The 22001-nt window shown below is 42.2% G+C and overlaps 1 protein-coding gene across 2 annotated transcripts in view; it reads right to left on the bottom strand.

Moving 5' to 3' along the window:
- LOC308081491 (CDP-diacylglycerol--glycerol-3-phosphate 3-phosphatidyltransferase, mitochondrial-like) overlaps window positions 1-22001 on the bottom strand; it is a 37103-nt gene that overhangs the window by 3300 nt on the left and 11802 nt on the right. For both annotated transcript variants that reach the window (XM_080457866.1, XM_080457867.1), the window contains exons 5-10: window positions 21184-21373; window positions 19275-19453; window positions 15796-16016; window positions 11861-12152; window positions 9155-9303; window positions 7631-7762 (exon numbers count right to left, since the gene is read on the bottom strand). In XM_080457866.1, the coding sequence (XP_080313992.1) occupies window positions 7643-7762; window positions 9155-9303; window positions 11861-12152; window positions 15796-16016; window positions 19275-19453; window positions 21184-21373 (1151 nt within the window). In that variant the 3' untranslated portion in view covers window positions 7631-7642. The remainder of the gene's footprint in view (window positions 1-7630; window positions 7763-9154; window positions 9304-11860; window positions 12153-15795; window positions 16017-19274; window positions 19454-21183; window positions 21374-22001) is intronic.

The following is a 22001-nucleotide window of genomic DNA, read 5'->3' as shown; positions in this document are numbered from 1 at the left end:
TTCAGGGGTCTTCAACGTTTTCAGGCCATGGACCCCCTAGCTGAGAGAGAGGTGAAGCAGGGACCCCCTCTATATTGTATAAAAGTGTGTTTCAGATAAACCTTTGCTGCTCTTTTTCCCCCTCTACACCTATAACTCTTTGCCAAAAATAGCCGATCTACAAGCTCACAACGCCTCGTGCTGCGAGGCGTTGTGAGCTTGTAGATCTGCTATTTTTGGCTAAAGTCAGAAAAGGGATGCTAGGGTTCAAGTGGTATATTTGAAAAAAAAAATCATATCACACAAAGATTTGGCAGACCCCCTGTAGTAACTCTGAGGACCCCCTAGGGGTCCCGGACCCCCTGTTGAAGACCCCTGGTCTATTTGGTTCCGTTTGTACAATCTCACAGTTACAGAACTGTAAGGGTCCATTTAAACATGCCGCCTCCAAGGAACCCAGAATGTTCCCTGAACCACTGCCCTACTGTATATTGATCGTGTAAATTGTATAGATGTAGTCAGCAATGTAGATTTATTTTTTGAAAAGCAGAAGTCCATTAGAGAATGTGTTGATTATGATTATGAGTAGGTTCTGGATCCAGGTGAGCCACGTATACAATTCTAGAGTTGCGTTCAATGATGCGTCACAACTCACAAGCGCTACGTTTGTGGGCCGATGGAGAACGGAGATGGCACAACTCCTATGTCAACGGCTCTGGGCGCCCTGGTGGCCAAAATATGGGACCAAAAAAAAGCTGATATTACAGTAAACTGACCCATTATTATTTCCACTCCCAACTTTTAGAATAAAAGAAAGCAGGTAGAATACTATTGCTAGTAGTGAGCTAAATGTCTCCCAGTTACAGTCAACAGGCAGACCGCATTAAGACATTAAATCATCCATGAGGCTTTAAAACACAGGTGTGTTGACACATGTCAAGTCCTATTAAAGCTTCAATGCGTACGTTTTATGTTCGTTGTTTTTACAAGAAGAAAGGTATATCTGCTATTTTCTCGGAATTCTCGCCTGTTCCCAGAATCGGGATGCCAGGGTTTCACCGCGTGGTGAAACCCAGCGACACTTGTCTAAAGTAGGTTAACTGCACATTAGACAGCATTGTCGGCTAGACAAGGTGACACATTCTACAATGACTTCTTTGTCGTTTTTTTGGCAGGACTAAATACAGAAGATGCCACCCAAGCTTACATAATGTCACAGTATCATTCGATACCAAACAGCAACCAGACAATAGTGTTACGCTCCGAATATATACAAAGCGGAGATCGAGTTACCCTTCACATCAGTCACATATGCCTGCTGGCTCAGCCTGAGCACACAGACCATAATGCTCCTAGTGGGTGCCAAGCAGAGTTCTCAACGGGGCTGAAAATGAAGGCCCGGCCCTAACCGAACAATTACCATACTTTTAGGCGTGAAAACCCAAAAAGGTTTTATTACATTTTTCACGGAACCCGAGGCTTGGCTCGGCCCGACTAATTGTCATACATTCTCGACTCGGCCCGAAAACGTCGGGTGGAGTCGGGTAGGGTCGGTTTCGGGCAGAATTGGAGAACTCTAGTGCCAAGGACCCAGGGTCTCTGTCCTTGGCTTCCTGTCTTTCTACACTGAACTATCTGAAATAAAGCATAACATCGCCAAAGAATCATGTGGATTCCAAGATCCACATGATTCTTTTTTTTTGCTTAATATTTTTATATTTACAAGAGAATCGTGTGAGAATCGTGATCTCAATTCTTATGGAGGAAAATCGTGATTCACATTTGAGCAAGAATCGTGCAGCACTACAAGCCTGTGACTTCAGTCAGTCTGCTTTTTGTGTCGAGGACCCCCAAATTGATATGTATTTGGCCGCGGGCCCCCACCCGAAATGACTTGTGCCAGGGATGGAAAGCCTAGAAGAGAGGATTTGTGTAAAAAAAAATCAAAATGATTCAAAATTGTCCAAACAGTTTTGATGTTTGTCTATTTATTTCCAAAAATAGCAGATCTACAAGCTGTGAGCTTGCAGATTTGCTATTTTTGAATAGCCAACATATAAACGCTATTTTAACTACTTTTGCTGGGGACCCCCTGGATAGCTGGTAGATCGGCTATTTTCTGAGAGTTGGTGTAGAGGGAAAAAAAGAGCAGACCAAGTACAGAGCCAATGGTCAAGTTGACTAAATATTAAAGGTTAACTACCTGAAAATACACATTAGCATGAATCCAACGATCTATGAAATCTATGAAAACGTTTAATCTGCAACACAGTTTTATACAATATGTAGTGGGGGGTCCCTGCTTCATCTGTCTCTCAGCTAGGGGGTCCTGAAAAAAACGTTGAAGACCCCTGGTGTAAACAAAATAAAATTCAGGGTCAAGTTCAAAGGTCAAGGAACTAGCACAACCCTTTTCCCGTCTTGTTTGTGTCATCTTGCCGGTAAAACAATGCACTTCCTTAACATTTCCCAACACAGCACCACAAATAGAAGTGTCTGCGTGTGCGTACGAGTGTTGAATGGCTGTTGCTTTAGCTATTGTTCCTCTCTGGCAGAGGATCATTCACTTTGAGCCTTTGTCTTTGCGACACCCATAGTCTCAGGTGGCAATCAGCCACCGCCAGATTACCGTCACTATCTCTCCCCCATAGCCGAGTGCTTCCTGCTCTATCTGAGCCCCAAACACTTCCTGCTGTGAAAGAAACAAACAGCCCTATCTGGACCGTATAGTCACACCTCAGTGGTGGAGAAGAAGTACTCTGACTGTTTACTTAAGTAAAAGTATAATAATTTTCAAAAAAGGAATTTTTTTTTACATTATAAAATGTATTAATAAAAGGGATATTTACTTGTGAGTGTCCCATTTGGCCAAACAATGGCATGGGAAAGGTGGCGGTGTGCGACTAGAAAACAAAGTTTGGATGCGCCGTTTGTCTGATAAAACAAACAGGTGTGGGAGCAAAACGCTCAAACAAACATTGTTTGCTTTTGGCCAATCAGTGAAGCAGAACAGAGCTTGATTGATGATACGGTAGGTAGCTAGGAACTATGACAGTCACTCAAACTTCAAGTCAACCGCCAAGGATTACCAGAAACTGTCTTAATCATGCCGCCGGCTTCCTCTAAAGTGTGACCTTATTCTAACCTTGCCACGCCGTGCCAGCCGCTCCCTGGCAGCGGTGGTTCAAACCGGGTTTAAATCCGGGGTAGAAGTGGAAAGTTACATAGTGCAACTTTAAGTTTAAAAAAACCCTGAGTACTTCCACCACTGCTTCTCTGGTCTTGTCCGGAGTTATACAGTATAACCCCCACCTTTCATTTCAATGAAGTTGCTCACCCAGAGCATGAAGCACCCAGAGCTACCCTCTTCTTAATTTATCACATGATGGTTTCATTTACAGTAATATTTTGAACGATTCAGTTGATGTTGCACGACTATTTTATACAGCTGCACTACATCTAAATTATTATTTTAACTTGTAGCTGAACAATTATTCATGGAATTTTTATATATTCCTATATCAGTGGTTCTCAAACTTTTACATTTGAAGGACCTCCATAAAGAGTTATCTGAGAGTGTACAAACGGAACCAAATGGACCATTTGGTTCCATTTGTACACTCTCAGAGTTAGAGACCTGTAAGGGTCCATTTGGCTCCATTTGTACAATCTCAGAGTTAGAGACCTGTAAGGGTCCATTTGGTTCCATTTGTACACTCTCAGACCTGTAAGGGTCCATTTGGAACCCCCCCCCCCCAAGGAACCCTGAGAGTCCCTTGACCTCACTTTGAGAACCACTGTCCTAGAAATGTTTTTAATTACACAATCTGTATCGGATCGGTACTCGGTATCGACCAATACGCAATTTATGGGCATCGGAATCGGTATCAGGACGGAAAACATGGTATCGGTACATCTTTTACCAGAATGACTCAGTCCATGATGGAAGTGAATCAGCCCAATCTTCTGGGAAGTGCAGGAAAAGGTCAGTGCTGGACATTTACTCAAGTACTGTACTCAAGTACAACTTTGGGGTACTTTTAATTCACTTGAGTATTTCCATTTTCCGATACTTCTCAGAGGCAAAGATTGTACTTTTGACTCCACTACAATGATTAAACTTTAGTTATTAGTTTCTTTGCAGATGTAATTCTTTTGAACATGTACTGCTCAAAAGAATTTAAGGGAACACTTTGATCCCTTATTTATTTATTGCAGTTCTTCTGACCAGTGACACATTGAAACGTTTGGATAAAATGTTGAAAAAGAATTGTGAAATTGGACATTCTGCATAATGAGTACTGTAAGTACATCTTGATGTCAGCACTTTTACTCAAGCACACTTTTAAATATAGGCCTTTTTAACCCATTAAAACCGGGAGAGCATCAAGTGTCATTTTAGATTCTTACGTTGGCTATTCAAAAATAGCAGATATACAAGCTCACAGTGCGTCACTTCGTGCCGCTCTGCAAGCTTGTACATCTGCTTTTTTTGAACATTTTTGAAAACATGCAAAAAAAAAAAGGGATTAGACAAAAGCACTCTAACAGGAAAAGTTAAAAAGCCTTTAAAAGTTTGGCTAATGCATAGCAAGAATACATTTGCTATGCATTAGCCAAACTATTAAAGACTTTTTAACTTTTCCTGTTAGAGTGCCTTTTTTTGCATCAATTCTGTCACCCAGTTGTACCAAAGAGCACCTTGTTGGGGATTTCTACTCTAGTCAAACAGATGCGCTCCTTCATCTCTTTTTTCAGTTTTTTAAAACATCTTGAAAGTGTGACAACTACTGATTTAGAGGGCATTCGTAGAATCAGCCTTTAGTTCTTAATGGGTTTATAACAGATTATTTTGACATTGTGGTATTTCTGCTTTTACTTTTTACAAAAAAACAGAGTACTTCTTCCAACACTGGAACCGGGACGCACCACAATGACTGTAGACATTTTCTAAGAAACCACAGACTGCTTGACACAAGGTCTGCCTTTCTGTTTGTGTTTAGAGGAACAGCATGTGAAGGAAAACCCAAGTGGCTGCGAGGGAGTCAATGAGTTCTGACAACCAACTCATCACACAGTCACCAGTAGTTTTTAGTGGATATGTAAAAACATGTACTTAAAGTGATGTTGAACTTGGGTCAAAGCTTGGGTTGTGTAGACAAGAGCTTCTGTAGTGGCCACGATATCCTAAATGAAACCCAAATGTATTGTCCCTAGGGGTGTGCCGATACACTAATTTCACGAAACGATACGATACGATATTGGGCTCACAACTTCGATACGATTTCGATACGATACGCACTTTTTTTATAATGAAAATATATGGGGGAGAAAAAAAGCAAATGCAAACAAATAATTCTGTTTTTGCATTATTCAGACATGCAAACTTGTAGCTTTTCAGCTACAATAGCCGTTTTGAATCCAAATAGGGCAATAGTGTGACACCTGACCCGAAAAAAAACATGTTGTCACCCTTTTCACCTCGGGGCTGTTTGCATGCCTGATTATTATTATTGTAAAAAAAAAACAAAAAAAAAAAATTGCGGGACGATATATCGGCACACCCCTAATTGTCCCGTCAACTTTTTATCTGTTGCTCCTGTGTTCTGTGTGATCAAGGAACCGGAAGCAGCGATTCCATTTTCTTCAAGTCTTCAACAGTTACTACAGGGGGGGCCACCAAATCTTTGTGTGATAGGAACTTTTTTTTGTACATTAACCACTTGAACCCTAGCATCCCTCTATTCTGGGGGGAACATTAGCCGAAAATAGCCGATCTACAAGCTCACAACGTTGTGAGCTTGTAGATCTGCTATTTTCAGCAAAGAGGTTTGGTGTAGGGGAAATATATTAACATGAAGCCAGCACAACGCTACACATTGACAGTGTTGTCAAGCAAGTCTATGAAGCCATCTATGAAATCTATGAAAAAGATCTGCAACACAATTTTATACAATATGTAGTGGGGGGGGTCCCTGCTTCATCTCTCTCTCACCTAAGGGGCCCTTGGACTGAAAAACGTTGAAGACCCCAGTTCTAAATCACTTGAACCCGAGCCAACTCAGGTTCAGTTTACTACATCTAGAGGGGGTTAAGTGGTTCAAACGGTCTCGCCATCGCACTTTCAGTACAGTGTCCACTGATGAATGCATTAATGTAAATGAATGTCAACAAACAGCACCAGCTACAACAGAGGTTGTCCTGACGAGCTGCGTCGCCATCTGGTATGGGAACTGCACCGCCAGTGTTGCCATTTCTGCTTATTATAAGCAACTTTGGGTCTGTCTTTCTGTAAAGTTGCTTGTAAATATTGTTAGTCGTTGCGTTTTTTTGGGCTTGTTTCTAAAGTTCAGTTGGTTATTTGGGCGTGCTTTCTACATGTTGTTTAAACCAGGGGTACTCAAACATTTTCATGACAAGGACCCCCAAATTAATATGAATTTGTCCGCGGGCCCACATCTGAAAATATTTTGTGTCAGGACCTATAGGGCACATGTGTGATCATGTGACCTAGTCGCTTCTTTTGGGCTTGTTTTCATAGATCTGGTTGCTTGTTTCTCTCGCAAAATCTGGCAACACTGTGCACCGCCCTCTAACACAAAGCACTCCAGAAGGCAGTGTGGATGGCCCAGTGCATCGTCAGACCAGATGGCGGTGAGGACGGCCCAGTGCATCGTCAGAGGTGAGTTCTGCTCCCGCCAGGGGAATATACGAGAAGCGCTGTGTAGTCAAGGCTGAACGGAACATCAAGGACACTCACCACCCCAGCCACAATCTGCTTATCCCATTTAAACCTGAGGCCGAGTCTACCAAAAATATATAACAGGCCCATGTGAAGATTTTGGTGCAGAGGTTCTGAATTGGCAGCCAGGGAGTGTGTGTGCACAGTTTCGCTGCGATCAAGCCAACAGAGATTAGCTGTTCACAGACGGACGGACACACGGACGGACGGACGGACAAGGTGCAAAACATACACTCTCGCCATGCCTTTCGTCCTGGCGGAGACAAAAAGCCTTCTAAATCAGTAGTTCTCAAACTGTTTTGTGCCCAGGACCCCCGAAATGTTATGTATTTTTTGACCCCCATCTGAAAATGCCAGGGAACCCCAGAAGACAAGATTTGTGTAACAAATCGCAATGATTTACGTTCAGACACTGACGTTATGTGATGTCTACACGATGGTCACATATTTCGGCAGGTCACCAATTTCACCGTAACACCGCCATGCTGGAGGACAGATGACGGAGGCAGAAATTTGAGAATTGGAATTCAGCTTTTGCCACATAGACCGGGGGCCAAGAGGTGAACCAGTGACCAGAAGTTCTGCTTACCAGACGGCCTCTCTTAACCACTGGCCGCTCTGCCCCGGGTTACTCTCAGGGTTGCCAGATCTTCTTATTATAATTTCCCTGCAAGATTTTATTTGAAAATAGCTGATCTACAAGCTCACAACGCGTCGCATTGCGACGCGTTGTGAGTTTTTAGATCTGCTATTTTCAAATAGCTGATATATGTTAAAGTGCTCATGTGGCCCATAGTGGCTTCTTTTGGGCTGGTTTTCCTAGACCTGGTTGCTTGTTTCTCTCACAGAATCTGGCAACACTGGTTACTCTGTGTACGTGTACGCGTGCGTGGGAATGGTGTTGTGTACCTTGCTGGGATCTCAGAAGAAGTTCTTGATGAGGGGCGTCACCAGTTTAACCCACAGCTTGACGTGGCGGTCGGCGCGCTCGAACGTGGAGCTGGACACCTCTGTGGATCTCATGTACAACATCTCCTGTTCCTGACAGGACAGAGTATAAAGGACAGTGTGTTTAGTTTACACTGTTTGTACAGCTTTGTGGGGACCATGCAGACCTCATGTATAACAGTGGTTCTCAACCTTTTCAGGCCACTATCATATTTGAACTGGGGACTTTTTGCCTCTTTCTTATAAATTTGGCTAATGTTTTACCAGTTTTTAATAGTATAGTTTGTTGTAAGGTCTTAAAAGTCATTAAATTGTCACTTTACTATCAGTGGACCCCCCAAAAATCATGTGGGGACCCCCCTGGGGATCCCGACCTACAGGTTGAGAACCACTGATGTATAACATGTTCTGTTCCAGACACACAGGACACACAGAGTCAAACACAATGTGTTTACATTGTTTTCCAGCTTTGTGGGGACCAAGCGGACCTCCTGTACACTGTACAAACAATGCAAACACACACATGTCAGCATGTGTGTGTTTACATTCTTTACCACAGGGGTCTTCAACGTTTTTCAGCCCAAGGACCCCTTAGCTGAGAGACAGATGAAGCAGGGACCCCCCACAGCTTTTTCATAGATTCCATATAGTTTCATTGGTTTGACAGCACAATCTTCAGTGTATTTTGGATTCATGTTAACACATTGAGTGCCAGGCAAGAACGCATATATGCGTTCTTTGCGTTCTTTTGAATCCATCACTTGAGTGCCAAGAACGCATATATGCGTTTTTTGAAAAAAAACAAAAAACATTTAAAAAAAAAAAATTTAATTTGGCCCAAAGACCAAGGAGATATGATTTGTTGAAGATTTAGACTCCCATCCACTTCCTTGTTAACTTAAAACTTAAAAATTCTGTATCTCGGCTCCTGAGTACTTTTTTTTTCTCAATGAAAAACCTCTGGCATAAAACAGCTAAAAAATCTGAAATAACTCTGCCATTCAATGTGTTAATGTGTATTTTCAGATATTTAACCACGTTTTTCTATCAATTAGTCACCCCATGGAGACTTGAATTCATGGATATTATTTTTTTCGCATTCGCATTCCTAAGCCAATAATTTGATGACCAGCAGCAATTCCGCAAAGAGTCTCCTTTGTGTCTCCTACCGGAACCTACCGGTCCGCTGGTCATCAAATTATTGGCTTAGCAATGCGACAAAAAAACAAAAAATATCCATGAATTCAAGTCTCCGTGGGGTGACTAATCGATAGAATTATTTTTTGGGGGTGAACTACCCCTTTAAAGGTTAAGGCTTGGCATGTAGCAGAGAGGGTTGAGGTTAAGGGTTAAACAAATGAACAAATTCAAACGAGTCATAAAGTAATAAGCATGTACAGTATGTGTGTGACTGTGTGTCTGTGAATGCATCAAAGTCAGGAGGACTGATGAGTCATCACTTCTGGAAAGAAACAGAGTTAGTACCTCCTGCAACTGGGCCTGCAGTTCCTGGTTCTTCGTTACTATGGCGATCTGCGCCTCCAGGTCGCGGTGAACGGAGCGGTAACCGAAATTAGGGGAGCCAATTAGAGTCAGGCAAGGCCGCTCCTGGCCCTGCAGGTAATACCACAGACCTGGAACAAAGAGGGGGAATAAAAAAAGGAGGTAATGTTAAAAAAAAAAAATAATAATCTGAAGCCACGTTTTCCAGTAGGGATTTTTAACCCATTAAGACCGGGAACGCATCTGTGTCATTTTAAGATTTCTTTGGCTATTCAAGAATAGCAGATATACAAGCTCATAGCGCGCCACCGAGTGCCGCACTATGAGCTTGTAGATCTGCTATTTTTTTTTTATCGTGATTTTTTTTTGCTAATCTTTGGCTATATGTATTTTTAAAGCGAACATTTGTAACTCAAATCTTTGCTTCTGGGGATTCTACAAATGTCTAGTTTTAAAAAACAAAACATATTTGCTATAATATCAGTGGACAGTGGTTCTCCAAAATAATATGGCCGTGGACCCCCATCTTAAAATATTTTGTTCCAGGGACCCCCAGAAGTTGTAAGAGAGTCAAAAATGTTTTGCACACATTTTCACAATTTTTCAAAAATAGCAGATCTACAAGCTCATAGCGCGGCATGCGTTCCCGGTCTTAATGGGTTAAGTCGGCCAAAAACCACAGCTAAAAAGGAAGCACATGCAGAAATCCCCGGAGTCTGTCCAAAACCAAAGTATGAGAGGGTGCGTGTGTGTGTGTGTGTGTGTGTGTGTGTGTGTGTGTGTGTGTGTGTGTGTGTGTGTGTGTGTGTGTGTGTGCATCCTTGTCCTGAGGCTACGACAGGATGACTGTACAAAGCCAGCCTCTCTCTCACGCTACACACTGCTGGAGCCCGCAAGCAGTAGCGTGACAAAGTATAAGTAAATACTCAAGTATTCAGGTACAAATTAAAAAGCAACCCTTTCAATATATTTTGAAATAGGGGCTTAGTATTTAGTTGGTTTTTGTCGCATTCCTAGGGCCAATAATTTGATGACCAGAGGACAGGCAGCGGTTCCGGTAGGAGACACAAAGGAGACAAAGGAGGGTCCTCAAATTATTGGCTTAGGAATGAGACAAAAAATAATAATCCATGAATTCAAGTCTCCATGGGGTGACTAATCGATAGAAAAAAGGTCATTTTAGGGGTGAACTATCCCTTTAAGTGGTTACTTCGTAATATATTTTTGTGTAAGTTTGGCTCCCAAGAGTGCCTTCCTAGAAATTCAGAGTCAAAAATACAATATTTCTATTTAAATCGTAGTGGAGTGAAAGTCAGCAGCTTGCAGGAAGGAAACTCCCAAAATGTACTAGAGGATAGGTCACGGGATCACTCAAATAGTTAGGGTTCGTCATCGAGGGAGCATGAATGCATTCAGCACGCAATCTGTCCCATTAGACTTTATTGTGCAATTGGAACCTTTGGCCTAATGGTGGCGCTAGAGGAAAGGCCATTGCGTCACCAAAGATTGTCTGGGGAGAATGAAAGTGCAACAGCAACTGCCACGGCAACCCAGACAGTCTTTTTGGAGAAATGTTGTTCGGGTGGTGAACCCGACCGACTGAACAACATAGCTATCCTTAAATAGCATTAATCCGGGAACACATATTATACTTTGGCTATTCAAAAATAGCCGCGCTACGAGCTTGTAGATCTGCCATTTAAAAAAAATCTTGAACATTTTTGTGCAAATCTTTGAATACATCTATTTTTTTAACAACGTTTTTAACTCAAATCTTTGCTTCTGGGGGGTCCCTGGAACATCATATTTTGACGGGGTCGGCTGCCAAAAACATATAATTTTGGGGGGGTCCTTGACAAGAAAAGGTTTGAGCACCACTGATATAGCAACAATAGTCTCTCAGAAAAATGTAGACATTTGTTGAGACAAAAAATAGCAGATCTACAAGCTCGTAGCGCGGCTCTCGGTGCTTGTAGATCTGCAAAGAAAATAGCCAAATAAATCTTAAAATGACACAGATGCGTTCCCGGTCTTAATGGATTAAAGCCCCACCTCTAGCAGGGCTGTCATGTCAGGGAGTGTTGGGCGGGAGGAGTAGGACGAAGGCTCTATGTCCTCTCGGTGGGGGCTCCTCCTCACTGGTGTGTGAGTCAGTAGGATAACAACAGTAGTGACAACACAGAAATGTGTGGGGGGCAGGAATCAATTGGCATAACGACTAAATTGAGGGGGGGGAAAAAAAAAAAAAAAAAAAAAAATGGTATTCATAAAATCGCTTCTTCTTGGCGTAATTAACCCATTCAACGTGGGAACGCATCTACAAATGTCTTCTAAATCCTAACGGGTTTTCGAAAAACGTTATGTTGCTATATCAGTGGTTCTCAAACTTTTTCCATGTCAAGGACCACCCAAAATTATATGTATTTGGCCACCGACCACCCATCTCAAAATATTTTGTTCCAGGGAACCCCCCAGAAGCGAAGATTTGAGTTAGAAATCTTCGCTTAAAAAAATATATGTTAAAAGATTTGCACAAATGTTCACGATTTTTCTAAAATAGCAGATCTACAAGCTCATAGCGCGGCACTCGGTGCCGCGCTATGAGCTTGTATATCTGCTATTTTTGTATAGCCAAAGTATAGTAATACAACCGTGTGTGTGTGTGTGTGTGTGTGTGTGTGGGGTCACCCTTGGCGTGGAAGGTCCACTGTGGCCTGTGGTACTCGTGGAGGTGCACCCGCTCCTGCTGCCCCAGCTGGCACACTTTGCTGTAGAACTGCCGGGCGATGTGCACGTAGGCGGCGGGGATGGCGCCCGCCACGCCCTTGGCGCCGAAGAAGCCGTTGACCTCCGGCGAGGCGGTGAGGATGCGGTAGTCGGCCCCGGCGCCGAGCACCAGGCTCATGTAGGCCCGCGTCAGGTTGAAGTAGCCCGACGTGAGGAACACCGTGGCGTCCGGACCCGCGTCCGTCAGCAGACGCTGTGGAAAAACGTTATTATTAACCCATTTACGGCGGGAACCCCTATTTGTAACTATACCTTTCAAGACGGGAACCTCTTTTGGGGTTGTTGTTGCAATGTACAGTATATTGCGACGTAGGTTTTTTGCAATTCTTTAATAAATATTTGAAGTTTTTCAGAAAACTTAGGTCAGGATTTAACACTTAAACTGCCAGGGGTTTTCTAAAACAGTTTGCAGCCTCTGCCAGCATTTTTTTACGATTTCATACCTTTTTCTCAGTTTATTTTTTAACATTTAAGTGAATGGAGCAGCAAATCTATCTCCTGGTTCTTTGTGAAGAAAAATAAAGAATTTTAGAAAAAAAACTATATATTAAAAACGTTTATAAACGTTTTTGGCAGGCAATAGCTTAATTCTCAAAAACGTTTATAAGCGTTTTTGTCAGGAAAAGAGTTAAGAGGCGTTTTTAGAATTGGTCTCAGGTTTAAATGGGTTAAACCTCTTGAACCAAAGTGGGTGCCGTGGCACCCTAGGGCAGTGGTTCTCAATTTCTTTTCATGTCAAGGACCCCCAAATTGATCTGTATTTGACTGCAGCCCCCCCCCCCCCCCATCTGAAAAGGTTTTGTTCCAGGGACCCTCATAAGAGGAGACTTGTTAAAAAAAAAACTAAATTATTTTAAATTTTTGATATTTTTCTAATATTTTCAAAAATAGCAGATGTACAAGCTGGCAGCGCGCCACGAAGTGACGCGCTGTGAGCTTGTAGAACTGCTATTTTTGAACAGCCAACATATAAATGGATAGATACGGTGGTTAAAATGATTGTGAGGCTATGTTAACTAGTTTTGTTAGGGACCCCCTGGAAGTTGAACCCCACCCCAAGGACCCCTGGGGGTCCCCGGGACCCCACTTTGAGAACCAATGCCCAAGGGTGCTGTGATGCTGGTCCAGGGAAGTCACAGAATACTGTGATAATATTTGGAATTTATCAATAACACTTCAGTTTAACCACTTAGGCCCCTATAACCCGAGTTGCACTGTGCTTGGTGCGTTCTTTTTCTTTTTACGCACACCAAATCTCATCGCCTAAAAATAGCAGATCTACAAGCTCACAGCGTGACATGTTGTGAGCTTGCAGATCGGCTATTTTTGTCAAATTTTCCCCCGGGCATATAGGGATGCTGGGGTTCAATGGTTAAATGTTAAAGGGATACTTCACTCTCGGGCCGGGGACACATTTAAAAAAAATATTAAAAATAAATGAAAAAAGTTATGGAAAATTCATGGCCCCCTCACACATTAGTAGGACACTCTAATGCGTGAGGGGGCCATGAATTTTCCATAACTTTTTTCATTTATTTTTAATATATTTTTTAAATGTGTCCCCGGCCCTAAAGTGAAGTATCCCTTTAAATGTCAAGTATAAAGTTATTTTCAATCTGTCCTAATGGAAACTCTCTCAAGTTCTCTCAAGTTTCCTTTCCATTCGTATCGGCGAGCATTCATTTCCTTTTGATGTAATTAAGGCACCTGACACTGACAGGTGTGGCTTTCTAAGAAACAATCTCACAATCATTACACAAGCATGTAAAATGCTTATTACAAGCAGCCACAACAGAGCGGCTGGTATTGCGTTCACCTTGCATGTCAGTCTGTGGTGACTTTTACACAGAGATGTGTCATTGTGCAACACTGGCGTGATGAAAAGCTGCAATTAATGCCGGCTTTGCCTTTCTACACAGAAGCAGAGCCGCAGTAAAGCCTCCCCTGATTGTGTGTGCTTGAGTGTGTGTGTGTGTGCTTGAGTGTGTGTGTGTGTGTGTGTGTGTTTGTGTGTGTTTGTGTGTGTGCTTGTACATTGCATGCTGCTGGGCTTGCGGAATCGGAGGTGTGATGTGTTACACAACGGCACGTGACAGCAGCTGTCGTAGATTCTACACATTTAAAACTATAGCCTACGGGCCGGACGGCTGGCGTGGCGGTCCAGGTCACCTAGGCTGCTAGTGTCGCGGGTTCGAATCCCGATCCCGACAACCTTTGCTGCGTGTCACTCCCCGTCTCCCCAATGAAGCTCTGGTATACTGAAGCATTTTCCTTCACTGAGAGACATAAAAGCTGTTCTTCCAAATAAGAAGAGCATGCTGAAGTCATATAACCCACTCAGTTGTCAAAAATTCAATCCGGGAACGCATCTGTGTCATTTTAGTTTGCTTTGGCTATTCAAAAAATAGCAGATATACAAGCTCATAGTATCTTTTTGAAAAATCATGACAATTTGTGCAAATCTCAAACAGTTTTTTGAAAAAACTTTGAAAAAATGTTGCTATATCAACTTTTTCATGTCAAGGACCCCCAAAATGATATGTATTTGGCCGCAGACCCCCATCTCAAAATATGTTGTTCCAGGGACCCCCCCGGAAGCAAAGATTTGAGTGAAAAACAATATATATATATTCAAAGATTTGTAGAAATGGCAGATCTACAAGCTCGTAGCGCGGCTATGTGCTTGAATATCTGCTATTTTTTAATAGCCGCAGAAATCTAAAATTACACAGATGCTTTCACGATCTCAATAGGTTAAAGTTACAAAATTCACTTCATAATGTATTTGCTGGCTCTTTATTTCACAAAATACTGACTGCATAGGTTGCTTATAGACAAGGCCTATTCAAGAGCATCACGGCCAAATAGGAATATAGGGGAAGAAGCAAATGGATCATTTTGACAGTATACGTCCGACCGGTTCCACAGTCCATAGATCATGTGCAAGTATACGACACGCCGTGTGTAGCACATGTCAGCTCCTGTCAACACTTGCAGCACCTTGGCTCAGCTTCTGAGAAACCCTATGGGACATCATTCACCAACCTACAAATAAAACGACTATGGAACATCATTCTATCTGCCACGCAAGCTATTTGAGTGCACAGGAGTTGGGAAAGTCCCGGAAAAGACGCGCTGTGATTGGCCAGTAGTCACTTTGAATGGCAGTTGGGGCCAAACGCTCTCCCCAAAAACATGATTTACGATTCTGTGCCTCAAGTGAACTTCGCAGCGTTCGGCACGGCGAATCGCTCGCTACAGCTCGCTCGGCGGTGCCTCTTCACGGTTCAAGTTCGCTTGAGACGGTGCGGCGGTCAAAAACTATACTTTATCGTCCGGGAAAAAAAATCTGTGGTTGTTGGAAAAATAGTGCCGGCAGCGGGATTCGATCCCAGGAGGTTGGGGTTGGCAGTCCAATGATTAGCGAGGCAAGCCACCGAGAGGCAGGTGCTGCAATGGGGTTTTCGTGCTGTATTAGAATGTGACAACGCCCCCACCGAAGGGGTTTCCCAAGTCCTATAGAGTGAAAGCCCCGCCCAATGGCGATGGGAAGTCCCTTCTCCCGTATAGTTACATATATAGCACCTGCCACAGTCACCAAGCTGCCTAGAAGTGTGTGTGTGTGTGTGTGTGTGTGTGTGTGTGTGTGTGTGTGTGTGTGTGTGTGTGTGTGTGTGTGTGTGTGTGTGTGCGCAAGGTCAGTAGGCCAAGGAAGTAACTCCACAAATTGACTTTAACATATTTTTTTTGGTTTGAGTAATTTAACTGGCTGAAACCTTGCCCAATCATGGAGTGATAAATCAAAGATACACATCACAGATGACCGTCATCCACACCTGTGTGATCTGCTCGTCCACCTGGATCCCCAGAGGCTTCATCTGCACCAGCGGGAACACCCAGGTGTCGTCTTCCTCCCCCTCGCCGCCTCGCTCCCCTGCCCCTCCTTCGTCCTCGGAGTCCTCGTCCGCCACGTTCAGGATCTGTTGCCGCGTTCGAGCCGAGTTGACCACCTCCATGATCCGCTCGTTGGCCGACGACGAGAAATCCGCCCGGTTGCCTGGGAAAGAGAGGGAGCGAGAGAGATAAAGGAGACGCACAATTTAACCTAATGTCACCAAACAGGATGAAAAAAGTACTGTATGGCCGTAGGGCCGTCACGATTACAAATGTATGTTGATGATTAATTATGTCACACAAATAATTGCGATTAACGATTTCATTGTGTTTTTGGCATTGAACATTGGAACTTAATTTCAGTTTGCATTTTAGGCCCTTTCAGGGAATATATGGGATATGACAAATAACTTATAAATATATAATAATATATATACAAAGACTTTTTTTTTTAACTAGCAGAAATAGCTTACAACCCTAACCTCTTGTAAGCTTGTAGATCTGCTATTTCTGCTATTTTTGGAAAATGTTTGAACATGTATGAACATCATTTTTCAACATGGAAACGATTGTGACGATTATGCAAAATAGGTTCATATCCACAAGCTTGAAGATCGGCTATCGTGTGTGTGTGTGTGTGTGTGTGTGTGTGTGTGTGTGTGTGTGTGTGTGTGTGTGTATCATAGAGGCGCCTGCAGCCACTTCCCGCTGTGAGTCACAGAGCAGGATTGGGAAGCAGTGGAAATGCAGAGTCAGCCTTTATTTTACTGTAAGCCGAGTCTTCTCCATCACCTTTCCGACCACCATTCATTATCAAATTCACTGTGTGTGTGCGTGTGTCTTTCAGAATCATTACACAGGACTCCCAGTGTGTGTATGTGTGTGTGTGTGTGTGTGTGTGTGTGTGTGTGTGTGTGTGTGTGTGTGTGTGTGTGTGTGAGAGAATCATTACACAGGACTAAGTGCACGTCTTCCAGTGTGTGTGTGTGCACGCGCGCTACTTCCCAGTCCAAACCGTCTCCCAGAAACATTGTGACATCACTACTCTATTTCTGGTGTCCGTTTCAACTGCAGACATGATGTCATTCAACCCGCTGTCCAACATCCTGGCAGTCTGTGATCCAGTTAGACACACACACACACACACACACACACACACACACACACACGAGCCCGACCGATGTTTTTTTTGGGTCCGATGACGATCCCAATCCCAAAGTGGTTCTCAAACTTCTTCATGTCGGGGACCCCCAAATCTATGTCTATTTGGCCGCAGACTTATTGAATATCTAACGAAAGACCCCTGGGGGTCCTTGAGGGGGTTCCACTTTGGGAACCAATGGGCTAGACGACCGATTACAAATGCTTTGGATGATATTTTCTCAAAACTATAAAAACTTGGATCTGATACAAGTTTCTATTTGAGAACATTTAACCTAAGAGCACACACAGAAATAAAATAATAAACACAAATACATTTTTGATATTATAAATTTGAATTATAAAATGAACAAGCAAACAACAAGCAAACAAGTGAATAAAATGCACACATAAAGTGAACTTTAAACTGAACCACTTAGGCCTTATGCAATAAATCTATCAAAAAATAGCAGACGCAACCAGTTTGTACTTGTTTTGACATGCCTATAATTAATTATTATAGGCATGTCAAAAGTACAAACTGGTTGGGCATGTCGTTATAGTAAAATGACATGCCCAAAATAGACGCCAGGTTGAAAGTGGTTACAATTTGGACAAATTAGCTGCAGAGATGCTGATAATAAGCATAATAAGTGTGATGTAGTATTATTATTACTATTATTATTATTATTATTATTATAATTGCAGAGCTGTCGTTGAAAAAGTAAAATAATGGCTGATACATCTGCCAGACTGATATATCGCCGGCCAGGCTCTAGACAAACACGCAGAGTGTTGAAAACACAAAACTATGACAATTTCACATTCAGTTACACTGCTAGCCAACCGCAAGAATCCAGTAACTCCAACTTGCTCCAACATTTAGCTTCTCTCTCACACACACACACACACACTGTACGCACTCATTCTGTGAAGAACACTTATTTGTCAGCACTTTCACGCTCCATTAGCAACATCTGACTCCATCATGAGACCCATCTGTCAGTTCCACTGGCTGACGAGAGCGTAACCGACCATGAACTGTCAAAATACATTTTAAACTGTGACAGGCGTGCGTGACCTAGTCAGTCAGTGTGTCCGTGTGACCTCATATTCACCATGCATCGAATAAAGCAAAATAAAATCTCATGACTGAAGCACTTGGTCCCAATTTGTGATTTGTGACGACTAGTGCTCTATTTCCTAAACACATAAATGTACACAGCATGTTACGATGACGATGTTTAGGTATTATCATTCTAAAAACCTATGTTGCTGCTATTCTGCCGACGCAAATTATTTGATTTGAGTCTATTATTTTCATAGCGTCAGTTACTAGTGTAGGCTGTGCGGTGCGGAGCTCTGATGTGTCATGTACTTCTAATTTAGTCCATCTACTTCCTGAAAGTAGACTTAAAAATAAAACCAGTTTAGTAATCATAATAGGTGAGTGGTGTTAATTATCTCATGCTGGATAAAGTAGCGCTGCGGTAAAGAGACATCCACACAGCTGTAGCTCTGATAAAAGGTTAGCAGTGCAATTATCAGGTACACAACATTTTGGTCTTCTCTCTTTACTGTCATTTATTTGGTCTTGCACCAGTGGATGTGCACATAGCTCTTTGATACAGTAGCGTTGTGCTCAGGACTGTATGTAGTCCTACACAGGATTGTTGTCAATCAAAATAAGCAGTCTGCCGTCATGCAGTTAACGGATTCATTGCTTTTAAATGTTAAAAAAATAACTTGCAATTGTAGCCTTCAATAAGGTCATTAAGACCTATTTTCTATATAAAAACGAATCATCGATTTGTCGACGAGTCGCATGAAACTCCCGACTCTGATTCGACTAGATCAGTGGTTTTCAACCCATTTCATATCAAGGTCCATTATTTATTCGTCATTTGAGCCACACACCACCATTTGATGAGATTTAGACTCTCAGACCCAAAACTTATCGTTGGATAAGATTTTGTCAAAATAACAATTCTTCTACATTCTTTAATTGTGTAGACTTCTTGTAAATTAAGTAATGCAGATGTTTAACAGTAATGTAACTCTTGAGAGCGTAAAATGACCCTTACGGGTCCATTTGGTTTCATTTTACTCAAGAGTTAAGGATCTGATAAGGGTCCATTTGTTTACCAACTCTCCAATAGCTGGAACCCCCTCAAGGACCACTGGTGGTCCCCGGACCACTGGTTGAGAACCACTGGACTAGATGCTGTGAATACTGAGTCGGGGACAGCCCTAGTGTCCAGCATGCTGGCCGAGCGTCTACCTTTGTACGGGTGCACCATGCCGTCCAGCATGCTGACCGAGTCGTCCGGCTGAAGCTGCAGGGACACGTCTCCCACGGCCTCCACCAGCTCCTCGAAGAAGTCGGCCACTTCGGCGCAGTTCTCCAGCAGCACGTAGCGGTCCTGTCGGTTGGTGAAGTACGAGTCGCTCAAGTTGGCCCTGGACACAGTGGGGACAGCGCAGAGATCGAGGTTAGACAGGGGAAATGATAAATACACAAACATTACGAGGACAACACAAGCATCACAGAGCTTTCGGTCAATATTCCAGTTCAAATGAATCACGTCATCTCCTCTCATCTGCAGCAGTCTTATCGTACTAGGAAATTGCTTGTGAAAAAAAAATGAAATACTCCTGGTATTACTACTTGAAGTACCATTTCCAAGCATAAAAGGAACTGCCTTAAATGTACTTTTAAGTATAACGCAGTGGTGTAGTCTAGGAAAAGACACTTTACACACAGTATGTACTCTTTTAAAATATGTATCTACAGTTTGGTAAGTCTGCCAGGGACCGTTAAGTACATACACGATCAAATGCATTGATCAGAAACAACCATTCACACACACATCACATGGCAACACCGCAAATTAACATAACATGGTAGTGTGTGTGACCGGTTAAGTAGGCTACTTTTAAAAGAAAGATTTTCTGAAGCAGTCCAAGGATATGAACACTTGGATAACAACACAGTGGCTGATGATGGATTTATGAATTAACTAAATGTACACTACAGAGCTCTGCAGGGATAATTATTTTGTACTGTACAGATGGCAACACTAGAAAGTATCCCCAGTATGCAAGTAAAGAGAATGCAATTTGATACTGTGGGTTAATAATCAAAATGACTACGCAGGCCTATTAAAAGGTTATTTCAATCGGCGACTGTGCTCGTGTGTGTGTGGGAGGGAATAATCACAGCCTATCCTCAGAAAAAAACCTAGACTACACCACTGGTATAACGGTAAAAGTCTAAAACTGCATTTCTAATGCACTTTTTAAAACGCAGTGTTCTCTGTTGAGCATTAATGTGTGTTTTTGAAGGCTATTGACAATTCAAAGTACGTAGATCAAATAGGAAAATACGATTTGACATGAGATTGAGAGAAACTAACATGTACTCAATACAATCAGTCTGTTCACAACAGCTTTTGTCAAGCCAGCTTCGAAAAGAGCCTTTGATAATCATCTCCACAGCAGGTTCACTATCACTTGTATTGTTCTATGTTGCTTTTCTCTGTTTGGCTGCCACACAGGATTTCTTTAATGTATGTATAAAACTGTAAGGAGCATTCTGCTGCTGTTGTATTCAAACTGAAACCTATGTTTACTGTACACTGACATGCCTGATACAGTATATGCTGCTAAATGATATCTCAACTGCATACTGTATAAGACTATACACACAAAGTCTATGTTCCATATCGGTTCTATTGCTTCACCATATGTATATACAGGGTTCCCACACATTTTTAATCTCAAGTATGCCTGTATATACACAGTATCTGCTGATATTTTATACTGTATATTTACTTCTTCTAACCATATGTCTATGTATGTTTCTATCTTACTCTACTCATACCGCTATTTTCCTGGAAACTATAAATGATGGGAGCCTGTGATGTGACAATAAAGTGGAAGTTTGAAGTTCATCCCTATTAAAAGGCAATGCACTTGCATCAGCTGATTAATTCCCGAAGAATAACTGTTAAATTAATTCTAAGTAAATCTTTTTTGAAAATGTTATGAGTGGGAAGTTTAAAGTTTTTAAATCTTAAAAGACCATAGATTTTTGAGGTACAGCAGTAAAAAAAAAACTTTCTTTCTTATACTCCCCGCCTCTGAATGCAGTAAAAAGGCCTCCAAACAGTGGACCGTCCGCCACGTACCCGCTGATGATGATGCTGTCGTCAAACAGGTAGACTTTGATGTGCTGGACGCCGATGGTCTCGTTGAAACGCTGGGGGACTAGGAGCTTCAGCAGACCCCTCAGGTCGGGCGTGTGGTACAGAGAGACGCGCATCTGACTGGTGAAGCGCTTCAAAAGAGGCAGCAGCATGGTCCTCGAGTTCACCTGGCCTGCACACACACACACACACACATACACACCACAAACCCAGACAAAGGCATAAGAATCAGTGTGTTTTAGTTTTGTATCCTGGTTACTCCCTACAATATGCTGATTTATAGAAATGTCATGTAAACAATCAAAGCAGGTTTCCTTTTCCTGGGGGTTACCCCCTGAACACTACGGCTACCTTTAACAATGACCCTGTTTAATATCCTAAACAATACAGTTACATTTAACAATGACTGATTTAGTATCCTAAACAAAACAGTAACATTTACCAAATGACCGGTAATTGTATTGTTTAATATGACCATGTCGGTCTTTTTTTTCCGCTGTTTTTTAATTTTAGTTTTGTTTTTCTTTTTAATAATGCTATTGTGTATGTGTATGTTTTGTATGTGATGTCTGTCTGCTCTGTTTTTGTTTATGGGCATTTTATTTACACAAGAGCCATACTGTTGTCATGTATTATATAATTGAAAAATATAGTTTAATTTTTTTTTTTATTCTCAACTCATTCAGTGCCATTGACGTCAAAGACGTCCAAAAAACAAAACGGGAAAAACGTCCAGAACCCAAGATAACGTGATCCGAAGATTTGCTGCTCCATTCACTTCTTGGTTAACTTATTACTTA

This window comes from Gymnoscopelus braueri (genome assembly GCF_963280865.1).
Source record: "Gymnoscopelus braueri genome assembly, contig: SCAFFOLD_195, whole genome shotgun sequence".
NCBI classification, from domain to species: Eukaryota; Metazoa; Chordata; class Actinopteri; order Myctophiformes; family Myctophidae; genus Gymnoscopelus; species Gymnoscopelus braueri.
The sequence above is the reverse complement of the archived record's forward strand: the minus strand, read 5'-3'. Positions and strand labels throughout refer to the sequence as shown.